At 52.7% G+C, this 12768-nt stretch overlaps 1 protein-coding gene across 4 annotated transcripts in view; it reads left to right on the forward strand.

Moving 5' to 3' along the window:
* The window catches only part of TRIM3 (tripartite motif containing 3), a 55285-nt gene extending 51007 nt beyond the window's left edge, over positions 1-4278 (forward strand). For all 4 annotated transcript variants that reach the window (XM_075009693.1, XM_075009434.1, XM_075009612.1 and 1 more), the window contains exon 12: positions 319-4278. In XM_075009693.1, coding sequence (XP_074865794.1) covers positions 319-471 — 153 coding nt within the window. In that variant the 3' untranslated portion in view covers positions 472-4278. The remainder of the gene's footprint in view (positions 1-318) is intronic.
* Positions 4279-12768: the final 8490 nt, after the last annotated feature.

The following is a 12768-nucleotide window of genomic DNA, read 5'->3' on the forward strand; positions in this document are numbered from 1 at the left end:
CCAGCCTGAGTCTCACACATGCACCCCCCCCACTCCATCACACCCCCCACGTAGGTGTCTTCCCCCAAACAGAGGCCGGGCGCCCCTCCTGTCCAGGCAGGTGCCAGGGCCCCCTGCCCCCCCCAGGCTGGGCACCAGTCCCCAGCACACAGACAGCGCCCCGCCCCGCCCCGCGCCGCGCCATTCTCCCACAGCAGGACGGGCTGGGGGCTTGCTGGGGCTGGGACGGCTGGCTGGGGCGGTGCCCCGGTTTGGCGCAGACCCACGGCTGCAGCAGGCAGGGCGGGCAGCACAGCTGAGCAGCACCTCTCTCGGCAGGTCTTCGACAGCTCGGGCTCCTTCCTGTCCTACATCAACACGCTGGGCGACCCGCTGTACGGGCCGCAGGGCCTGGCGCTCACCTCCGACGGACACGTGGTGGTGGCCGACTCGGGCAACCACTGCTTCAAGGCCTATCGCTACCTGCAGTAGCCAAGGGCCGGGTGGGCTGGACTAAGGACTGCAGGCTGGTGCTGAGTGCCCAGCCCCATGGCCGGGCGGCCCCCTTCCTGCCAGCTGGGCCCCATGGCCTGTCAGGGGAGGGGGCCAGCCAGTGGCCCCCCCGGCTGGGGCAGGGTCTTGGATGTGAGACAGGGTGTGGCATCTCCTGGCCATCCCCTGCCACCCCAGGCCCCCCAGCGCCAGCAGCAATGCCTGCCCTGCCCCCCATAAGTCCCAGCAACGCCCACCCCCACCTGCTGCCTCCCCGTGCCCCCAGCAGCTCCCACCTGCTGCCCCCAATGGTGCCAACTCGCTGCCTCCCTGTGCTCTCAGCGGCACCCACCTGCTGCCTCCCTGTGCCCCCAGCGGTGCCCACCCGGTGCCCACCCACTGCCCCCGGTGCCCACCCACTTTCCCTGCATCCCCAGCAGTTCCCATGGAGCCGCACCTGCCTGGGGTGCCCTCCCAGTGGCTCCCAGCTGTGCCCCAATCTGCCTTTCCACTGTGGCGCCCCAGCTCCCCCCTACCCCCCGACTCCCAGCATCTCCTCCCTCTCAGGGGCTGTTCTGCACTTTATCTCTGTGGCTGGTTTCTTGGGGCCGGGGCCGGGCCCAGCCCAGCACTGGGGGCTGGCAGGGCGGTGGCTGCCCCCTCGCGTGGGACCTGCCGGTGTGGAGCAGCAGCTGGCCAGGGGGTGCCGCCTCTGCTTGTTTCCAGCATGTCTCCCCCTGCCCCGCCTGCGGCGCTGGGCACAGCTGGGGGGCCGTGGCCTGCAGGGCCTGGCGCACTCCCCCGGCGGGGTGCAGGGACCTGGCCTGCGGTGGAGCAGCATGGAGCGGAGGGGTCAACCCCCACCCGGGGAGCCCCACGTAGCCTGGTACAGGCTGTGCCCTAGCAGCCAGCCCAGGGGCCCGAGGGCGGCGACAATGCGCACTGGCCACCACGCATACACAATAAAGTATTCGGCACCTTGCCCCTGCCCAGTTCTGTGGGGGGGGGCCCAGCAGTGCTCTCCTGCCTACCTGCCCCGGGGGGACCCCGCCCAGCACCGCCCCCATGCAAGCCTGGGATACTGGGGGCAGCCTGGGGTCTCGGCAGGGGTGTCATGGCCTCAGGTTGTGCCCACTGAGAGGCGCATTGGTCCCTGGTGTTATCCCCTGCAGTGCCAGGGCCCCTTTTTGTGGGGCGGGGGCTCACTGCAGTACCACAGCCCCTGGTGGTGGTGGGGGTCCTGCTCCAGAGCCCCGCCAGGCCCTTGTGCATGCCCCAGGTCCCCCCACCCAGCTGTGCCCAGCACCCCCAGGGCTCCTTTTTGTGGGGTGGGGGCTCACTGCAGTACCACAGCCCCTGGGGGTGGTGGGGGTCCTGCTCCAGAGCCCTGCCAGGCCCTTGTGCATGCCCCAGGTCCCCCCACCCAGCTGTGCCCGGCACCACCAGGGCAGGAGGCCCAAGTGCACCTGCTGCAGATGTCCTGGGCAATGGGGCTGGTTTGGCTCTGATCCAGGTGCTCTGGGCTGTTTGCGCAGGGCCCGGGCCAGGTGGGCTGTCATGCACCTCAGCATGCTCTTCTGAGCCATGCCTGGGGCCCGCAAGCAGAGAACCCCTGTTCAGCTTTGGCCCAGTACCAGGCCAAGCCCGGTTTCACAGGCCTCATGGGCTCCCAGGAAGAGCTGAGAATCTCCCTGCTCAGCTCACCTGCACTAGCATGGGGGCCCAGCTCCCTTGTCAGCTGGGGACCTGCCAGCCCCTTGGCCAGCCCGCACAGGTGAGCTGTGAGGACTTTGGATCATTTCCTATGCTTACCCAGAAGGCTGGGGTACGATGGGAATGCCTCACAGCCACTCAAGTCCGCTACTGCAGCCACCCTGGTATTCTGGCTCCCCTGGGCTATGGCCAGAAGCCATTCGTTCTCTCACCCTCTGCTATTGCTCACTCCAGTGCCACGGCCCCTTTTCGGGGAGCGGGGGCCATCCCATGCTGGTCATCGTAATATACGGGGGAGATCTGGCCACAGCTGAGAGACCCAGTTCTGGGCCAATTGCTGAAATCCAGGCCTTTGACAGCCCAGGCTGGGATCTCCTCACGAAGGCAAATCCAGCCAGTCACAAAAGTACCTCTGCCCCCCCCAGCCAGCCAGAAGCCACATGAGCAGACCCACTGATTCTCCAGAAGAAACCATGCCCAAACCAGCAGCCCACCTCCGCAGGTGAGAGGTTATGAAAACCTAATTTACAGAGATTCTTCCAGCCCCCAAAAGGACCAGCCACAGTCCCAGGTCAATATATACTTAGAGCTCACCCAAGACAGCACGCTGGGCCAGTCCTTTAGAATCTAACATCTAAAGGTTTATTAAAGTAAGAACAGGGTGAGAGAGAAATTGATAAAGTGGTTAAATGAGAGCCATCAATTACAGCTATTGATGCAGGATAAAGCTGATGGTATATGCTGGGTTCTTGAAAGTATCTGAATATACATCCTCTGAGGGAGGGATAGCCCCAGGCCATACAGGCTTAGTTCATAGCAGAGATGGTCTTGACAACTGCTCCCAAGATGGACGATAAGAGCAGTGGTCTGAGGCCTGAAAGACAAATGAAGCCATGGCCTGGGTTCAGTAGCACAGGGGCTTCTGGGCACAGCTCAGAGACCCAATCCTGGGCAAATTCATTAAATCTGAGCCACTTGCAGCCCAGGCTGGGATTTCCTTCTCACTAAGGCAGATCCAACCAGCCACAGAAGTACCTCCGCCAGCCCCACTGGCCAGCCAGAAGCCACACAAGAAACCCACAGACTTCCCAGCTGCTCCTAATGCCCAAACCAGCCACCCCCTATACTCAGCTGAGAGGTTATGAAAGCCTGTCCCACCAACTCCACACAGATTCTGCTAGGCCCCAGAGGGTCCAGCCACTGTCCCAAGTCAAGGTACACTTGAATCATCCCCAAAGCGGCACGCTGGGCCAGTCCTCTGGAACCGAAATTCTAAAGGTTTATTTAAAAAGAAAGAACAGGGTAAAAGAAAAATTGTTAAAGTGACTACTCGGTTACAGCTACTGATGCAGCTGATGATATATGCTGACCCTTGAACGTCTCTGAAAATACACCCCATGGTGGATGGGACCCCAGTTACATAAGAACGGCCATACTGGGTCAGACCAAAGGTCCATCTAGCCCAGCATCCCGTCTGCCGACAGTGGCCAGTGCCAGGTGCCCCAAAGTGGGCTGGACCAAAGACAATAATCAAGCGACTTGTCTCCTGCCGTCCATCTCCAGCCTCTGCCAAACAGAGGCCAGGGACACCATTCCTATCCCCTGGCTAACAGCCTTTTATGGTCCTAACCTCCATGAATTTATCTAGTTCTTCTTTGAATTCGTTTATCCTAGTCCTGGCCTTCACAGCCTCCTCTGGCGAGGAGTTCCACAGGTTAACTGTGCTCTGGGTGAAAAAGAACTTTTATTAGTTTTAAACCTGCTACCCATGAATTTCATTTGGTGTCCTCCAGTTCTTGTATTATGGGAACAAGTAAATAACTCACCCCCTCTGCACTGCTCGGGATTTTATTCACCTCTATCCCATCCCCCCCTCAGTTTCCTCTTTTCCAAACTGAAAAGGCCCAGTCTCTTTAACCTCTCCTCATGTGGGAACCCTTCCAAACCCCACATCATCATCATCTTAGTTGCCTTTTTCTGAACCTTTTCTAATGCCAAAATATCTGTTGAAGCGCAACAGAGAGGGAGCCGTGCTAGTCTACGTAATATCAAAACAACAAAGCAGTCCAGTAGCACTTTAAAAGCTAGCAAAATAAGTTATTAGGTGATGAGCTTTCCTGGGAAGTGAGTCTGTCCCGCGAAAGCTCATCACCTAATAAATTATTTTGTTAGTCTTTATTAAAAGTGCTACTGGACTGCTTTGTTGTTTTGTTTTGAGGTGAGGCGCCCACAGCTGTACGCAGTATTCAAAATGTGGGCGTCCCATGGTTTTATAAAGGGCAGTAAAATATTGTTTGTCTTTTTTTGATAATTCCTAACAGCCTATTTGCCTTTTTGACTGAGGCTGCACACTGTGTGGCTGTTTTCAGAGACCTATCCATGATAACCCCAACATCGCTTTCCTGATTAATTGTGCCTAAATTAGGCCCCATCATATTGAATGTACACTTGGGGTTATTTTTTCCAATGTGCATTATTTTACACTTATCTGCATTAAATGGCATTTGCTGGTTTTTGCCCAGTCACTCAGTTTGGTGAGATCTTTCTGAAGTTCTTCACAGTCTGCCTTTGTCTTGACTATTTTGACCATTTTTGTATTGTCCACGAACTTTACCACCTCACTACTTACCCCTTTCGCTAGCTCACTTATGAATGAATTGGAAAGGGCTGGTCCTAGGACTGACACTTGGGGAACATCGCACATTACCCTTCTCCAGTCAAAAAATTTCCCATTGATTCCTTTTCTGTCGTTTAACAAGTTCTCAATCCATGGAAGGCTCAGCCCATGACTACCTCATTTACACAAGAGCCTTTGGTGAGGGACCGTGTCAGAGGCTTTCTGGAAATCTAAATATACTCTGTCTACTGGATCCCCCCTTGTCTGCATGTTTGTTGACCCCTTCAAAGAATTCTAATAGATTAGTAAGGCATGATTCTTCTTCGAGTGGTCCCCGTGGGTGCTCCCCATTAGGTATCGGGCTCGCCCCGGTGCTGCAGATTGGAGATTTCCAGCTGTATCTCAGTGGGTCGTGCATGTGCCGATGTGCGTCGGTCCTTTGTGCACTTTTGGGCATGTGTGTGATCCGGTCCACGCCAGTTCCTCTCAACCGCCAACGGCTGCAGATGAAATTCTCTTTGGCTCCAACACCTGAGACAGATAAACTCATTTATAATATAGTTATTAGTTTCTTTCTTGTTCTATAAGACTGTTAAAGTGCTCTTGTATATAGTTATATAAAAAAAAAGAGGGAGAGAAAAGAGGAGGAAAAGAAGGAAGAGGCAGCTGCCTTAGGTGGTCCGCTATCTCAGAGACTGCGAACCTTATCTGTTTTTATTAGCTATTGGTAGCTGTTAAGTGCCTTGTTTAACATTAGAAGTAGTTAAGTACTTTGAGAAGTGATGTCTTCGCGGGGGTTTAAGAAATGTGAATCGTGCCGCGAAGCTATGCCTGCCTCCGATGGCCACAGCAAACGCATTCTGTGCTTGGGAGAGGCCCATGTCCCCCAGAAATGTCCTCATTACTCTAAACTAATGGCCAGAGCGAGAAAGGACAGGGAGATGAGACTAAAAATAATCTTGTTTGACAAGGCCCTCCAGCCTGAGCCGTCAGAGATGCCCCAGAAGGAAGGGCCCTCAGGGCCGCATGAGAGGAAGGCAGCCTCTTTGACGTCCTCTACGCATAAGAAAACGAAGGTATCCCCTACTCAATCCTTGCCAGTAGTATCTGTGAGCAGGACGAGTGAGGCACAGGGCCGTGAAGCGCTGGCTGTCCAAAGCAGCGAGAAGGCTGCACAACATAAAACAGTGCCTGGGGCTCCAACCAGTAAACAGTCGGCACCGAGAACCCTGCAGGCACCAGAGGCTACAGCACCGAAAGCACCGGAACCGGACACCACAGCACACAGCGATTGCTACGCTCGCGGAACCGCACGCAGAGGCACCGGGCACGGTACAAATGGCACCGACACCCACACCGAGGTCCCAGGCACAGCCACATGGGCTGGGCAAGGCAAGATCTAAGACCCAGCACTAGTCCATCCCCAGACATTCTCAGGATGCCAATTTTGCCCAGCTCTCCTCCTGAGATGGGTATCCCAGAACGACCGGCAACACCACCAGCCTTCCTGAGACCTCCGTCTCCATTTCTACAGCCTCCATCTCCCTGGCTCAGACATCCTTCACCAGTTGCCTTAATGGAACTACATGAGCGCTTCTATAGAGCATCCCCGCCGATCGCTACATCATCAGGGAGCTCACATTCCTCTTGGCGCTATGCATAAAGATACCGATCGTGGTCTAGAGCTCCATCACCGGGGCCCTGCCCCTGCTACTACAGTCACTCATATCGTGGGGAACATCATCGGCACTGGGGCTCAAGGTCGAGAGACAGATCCCCACCTCAACCTTCACTGCGTGGCCACCTCTCCTCCCTCCCTTCAAAAAGAGCACATGCCTCTCCAGTGGGGATGGGTCCAGAGTTGTTAGGCCTTCCCCTAGAATTCTCAAGGGAACTGACACAGGAGGTGTCCGAAGAGCAGGAGGAGGTTTATCACAGTGATGCCCCCTCGTCCTCCCCAGAGGAGGTGGTTGTTCCTGGGGATATATGTCCCCCAGATGACCTCAAGCAATTGCAAGAGCTTTTTAAGAGGGTGGCACACACTCAGGACATACAGATCACAGAGGTGCAAGAGAAACACCACAAACTCCTCAAGAACCTGAGACCCCCCAGCATCATCCAAAATAGCCGTCCCACTAGATGAAGTCATTATGGAAGCTGCCACAAATATATGGCAGACCCCAACCTCCATTCCACCTATGAACAAACGGGCAGACAAGAAGTACTTTGTACCATCCAGGGGTATGGAGTTTCTATTCAACCACCCCCAACCAAACTCCCTAGTAGTGGAGTCTTCGCAGCACAGATCGAAGACGTCACAATACAAATCTGCGGGGTCGACAAGGATGCAAAAAATGGGCATATTCGGAAGGAAGGTATACTCCTCCTCCACCCTACTGCTGCGCATGGCCAACTGCACCGCCCACCTTTCAAACCATAACATTGACACTTATACCAGACTTACGTCTCTCATGGACTTCCTACCGGATCATAAGAAACCGGTCTTGAAGGCGATAGGCCAGGAGGGCTATGCAGCCTCACGCACAGGTGTCCAGATTGCCCTAGTTGTTGCAGACACAGCGGCACACTCCACAGCCACAGCAGTGGTGATGCGTAGAGAGTTGTGGCTCCAAACATCTGGCATCCCCAAGGACCTGCAAACAAAAATCATATATTTTCCGTTCGATAAGGAAAAACTATTTGCTGACTCCACTGACTCAGTCCTCCACTCTAGCAAGGATTCGAGGCCCACGCTCAGAGCACTGGGGATGTGCACCCCTCCCTATAGGAGGAAGAGATTCTACCCAGAACAAAGACATTACACCCACCAACCCCAGTGCTCAAAATACGAGTGGGGTTACGATCAAGGACGCCACCAATAGCAACAGCAGAGGCCATCTAGGCAACATCCCCAACAAGGAAGTACATCGTCGGGGCAAAATCCAAGATAGCATGTTTGACAGTTATGTTGAGGACTGTGACACCACGAACATCCCTCACAGCACGTTCCACCACCGACTCAGACCGTTCTATCGACAATGGGAAAGCATCACGGTGGACAGGTGGGTATTGGAAATTGTAACCAAGGGATATACGATCCCATTCCGATCCATGCCCCCACCAAAACCCCCTACCCAGTCCCTCCCCAGGGATCCCTCTCACAAGACGATGTTAAAGCAGGCGGTAGACCACCTCACATTTATACGGGCGGTGGAGAGAGTCCCGGACAATTTCCAAGGGAAAAGTTTCTGCTCCCGATACTTTCTCACAGAGAAGAAAACAGGAGGCTGGAGGCCAATCCTGGACCTACGGGCTCTCAATCGCTATCTGCCCAAACAGCACTTCAAGATGACTCTAATTGCCTCCATAGTCACGGCACTGGACGATGGGGATTGGTTCACAGCCCTCGACCTACAAGATGCATATTGCCACATAACAATCCATCCGGCACACAGGCGCTTTCTTCACTTCAAAGTGGGCGTGGAACACTTCCAATACAGAGTCCTTCCCTTCGGACTCTCTTCAGCGCCCAGGGTCTTTACCAAGATGCTCGTGGTAGTGTCAGCTTACCTACACTGGTAGGACGTGTTCATTTTTCCTTACCTGGTTGACTGCCTTCTGAAAGGCGTCTCAAGGACAGATGTCCTGCACATGATAGACGTCACTACAGGGACCTTCCTCTTGCTGGGCCTAGTCATCAACTTTGAAAAATTGACCACGGAGCCCACGCAAAAGATAGAATTCATAGGGGCATGCCCAGATTCTACTATGTAGAGGGTATATCTGCCCGATGCACGTTTTCGCGCCATCAGATCCTTGGCGCAGGTGCTGATGTACAGCCCTACAGTGCCAGTCCTAACTTGCTTACAGCTACTGGGACCACATTTGTGGTGCAGAATGCCAGACTACATAGTTGAGGCCTTCAGCGCTGGTTGGTGAATGTGTACAGGCCAACGAATCATGCCATTCACAAAAAGGTATTGCACACGATGGAGGTGCGAAAGTCTCTGGCATGGTGGGCAGACCCCCAAGAACTTGCTATTAGGCATGCCCTTCCACCAACCGCAAATCACTGTTTTTCTCACAATGGACGCATCCCACGTAGGATGGGGGGACACACATGGGCAACAAAGTAACGCAGGGGCGATGGTCCCCACGCAGAGATGGCGATGCACATAAACGTGCTGGAACTCAGGGCGTTGTTCAATGCATGCAGGCAGTTCCGCAAATACCTGCGGGACAAGGTAGTTGGAGTCAATACCGGCAACACCTCCACAATGTTCTATATCTATCGCCGAGGCGGAGCCAGATCCTGTGCAATATGCTCAGAGGCTGTCCGACTATGGAATTGGTGCATCGCAAACAACATAACCCTAAAAGCCTCGTACCTACCTGGTGTCTACAATGTGAGAGTGGATCAGCTGAGCAGGCATTTTGCTCTCACGCATGAGTGGCAGATCTGCTCCGATCAACTCTGCAATGTATTTGACAGATGGGGATTTCCCCAGGTCGACGTGTTTGCCACCTTACCAACAGAAAATGCCCGCAGTACTGCTCCAGAGCGGGCATTGAACAAGGGTCATTGGGGGACACCTTCACGCTGTCATGGAAGGGCCCCCTGCTGTATGCATTCCCTCCCGCAGGGCTCATTCACAAGGTCCTGGAGAAAGCGAGGAGGGAGAAGGCGCACCTAATACTCATAGCCCCAACACTGGATCGACAGCACTGGCTTCCCCTGCTGCTACGCATCTCACGCTGCCCACCACTCCCCCTCCCAATGGTGCTGGACCTTCTCACACAGAGTTGGGTCCATAACACACCCTCATCCTCGGATGCTCCGCCTCAAAGCGTGGCTAATCCATGGCTCAGCGCCTTAGAGAGAACATGCTCAGAAGGAGAAAAGGAGGTCCTGGAATGCAGTCAGCGGGCCTCTACCAGAAAGGCTTATGCATATAAATGGAATGTTTTACATCCTGGTGTCTGTCCAAGCAATTGACTGCTCTGGAGGTCTCCATTCCCACAATCCTAGAGTACTTACTGGAACTGAAACAAGGTGGACTCACTTTGTTGTCATTAAAGGTCCACCTTGCAGCTATATCAGCATTTCGGCGTATGGCGTATGGGTCAACTGTATTTGCCCATCCCATTATCACACAGTTTCTGAAGGGGCCTGCAAATCTTTACCCGCCCATGGAAACCATTATTGCCTTCATGGAGCTTAGACCTGGTCCTTGACACACTGTCTAGACCACCCTTTGAACCCCTCCAACTACTTACCATAAAAGCAACTTTTCTTCTTGCAATTACATTGGCCCGCAGGGTGAGTGATCTGCCAGCGATAATGGCAACGCCACCCTATACAACTTTCTCAAAGGAAGCGGTAGTTTTGCGATTACACCTGGCCTTCCTTCCAAAGATCTCCTCGGACTTCCACATTAATGAGCCAATAGTTCTACCATCATTTTACCCGAGACTGCATACCTTGAGTAGGGAAGTGCGACTGCATTCACTCGACATGAGGAGGGTGCTGGCCTTTTACATAGACAGAAGTAAACCCTTCCAGAAGACGAATAGGCTCCTGGTGTCTCTCGCACCCAGATCAAAAGGGGAAGGCCTATCATCACAGAGAATTTCAAATAACATTGTGTCCCGCATAAAATGTGCTACGAGCTCTGTAAGACCCTCTGTTAGTTCTGCCCAGGGCTCACTCCACTCGAGCAATGGCTACGTCGACAGCCTTCTTTAAAGGAGTCTTATTAAAGGACATCTGCAGAGCGGTGATATGGTCATCTTACGACACCTTCACCAGATACTATGCGATTCACCAGGTGTTGGATGAGGATACCCGTCTATCAACAGCAGGCCTTTCAAAGGCAAGCTGCACATAAATCTGGTACCCACCTCCATTTTTGGGGTCACTAATCACCTAATGTGGAGCACCTATGGGGACCACTCGAAGAAAAAGAGGTTACTCACTTGTGTAGTAACAATGGTTCTTCGAGATGTGTCCCCGTGTGTGCTCCACTACCCACCCATTTCTCCCTGCTTCGGAGTTCTGCTTTGTGTCTTTCAGGAGCATCCGGGGCGGTTGGTCGAGGAACTAGTGTGGACTGGATCGTGCATGTGAATGAAAGCGCGCGAAGGGCTGATGCACATTGGCGCATGCGTGACCTGACGAGATACAGCTGGAAATCTCCGATCTGTGGCGCCGGCGCGAGCCCGACACCTAATGTGGAGCACCCACGGGGACAAAATCTCGAAGAACCATCGTTACTACACAAGTGAGTAACCTCTTTTTACCTTTACAGAAACCACAGTGACTTTTGCCCAACAAACTATGTTCTTCTACATGTCTGAAAATTTTAGTCTTTACTATTGTTTCAACTGATTTGCCCAGTACTGACATTAGACTTACCAGTCTGTAATTGCCAGGGTTCCTTCTAGAGCCCCTTTTAAATCATAGAATCATAGAATAGTAGGACTGGAAGGGAAGTCGAGAGGCCATCGAGTCCAGCCCCCTGCCCCCATGGCAGGACCAAGCACTTTCTAGACCATCCCTGAAAGCCATCTATCTAACCTCTTCTTAAATATCTCCAGTGATGGAGATTCTACCACCTCCCTTGGCAATTCGTTCCAGTGTTTGATCACCCTGACAGTTAGGAACTTTTTCCTAATGTCCAACCTGAACCTCCCCTGCTGCAATTTCAGTCCATTGCCTCTTGTTCTATCCTCAGAGCCAAGGAAGAACAAGTTCCCTCCCTCTGCCTTATGACACCCTTTTAGATACCTGAAAACTGCTATCATGTCCCCCCTCAATCTTCTCTTTTCCAAACTAAACAAGCCCAATTCTTTCAGCCTTTCTTCATAGATCATGTTCTCTAGACCTTTGATCATTCTCGTTGCTCTCCTCTGGACCCTCTCCAATTTCTCCACATCCTTCCTGAACTGCGGCGCCCAGAACTGGACACAATACTCCAGCTGAGGCCTAACCAGCGCAGAGTAGAGCAGGAGAATGACTTCTCGTGTCTTGTTCACGACACACCTGTTAATGCATCCCAGAATCATTTTTGCCTTTTTTTGCAACAGCATCACACTGTTGACTCATATTTAGCTTGTGGTCCACTATAACCCCTAGATCCCTTTCTGCTGTACTCATTCCTAGGCAGTCCTTTCTCATTCTGTATGTGTGACACTGATTGTTCCTTCCCAAGTGGAGCACTTTGCATTTGTCCTTATTAAACTTCATCCTGTTTACCTCAGCCCATTTCTCCAGTTTATCCAGATCCTTTTGAATTATGACCCTACCCTCCAAAGAAGTTGCAACCCCTCCCAGCTTGGTATCATCTGCAAACTTAATAAGTGTACTTTCTATGTCAATATCTAAATCGTTAATGAAGATATTGAACAGAACCGGTCCTCAAACAGACCCCTGCGGAACCCCACTAGTTATACTTTTCCAGCAGGATTGAAAACCATTAATAACTACTCTCTGGGTGTGGTTATCCAGCCAGTTGTTCACCCACCTTATAGTAGCCCCATCTAAGTTGTATTTGAGTAGTTTATTGATAAGTATATTATGTGAGACTGTGTCAAATGCTTTACTGAAGTCTAGGTATACCACATCCACCGCTTCTCCCTTATCCACAAGGCTCGTTATTCTATCAAAGAAAGCTATCAGATTGGTTTGGCATGATCTGTTTTTAACAAAGCCATGCTGGCTGTTCCCTATCACCTTACCACCTTCCAATTGCTTGCAGATGATTTCTTTAATGACCTGCTCCATTATCTTTCCTGGCACAGAAGTTAAGCTGACTGTCCTGTAGTTTCCCGGGTTATTCTTGCTCCCCTTTTTATAAATGGGTACTATATTTGCCCTTTTCCAGTCTTCTGGAATCTCTCCTGTCTCCCATGATTTTCCAAAAATGATTGCTAAAGGCTCAGATACCTCTTCTATCAGCTCCTTGAGT

Source organism: Carettochelys insculpta, chromosome 1, assembly GCF_033958435.1.
Source record: "Carettochelys insculpta isolate YL-2023 chromosome 1, ASM3395843v1, whole genome shotgun sequence".
Lineage (NCBI taxonomy): Eukaryota > Metazoa > Chordata > Testudines > Carettochelyidae > Carettochelys > Carettochelys insculpta.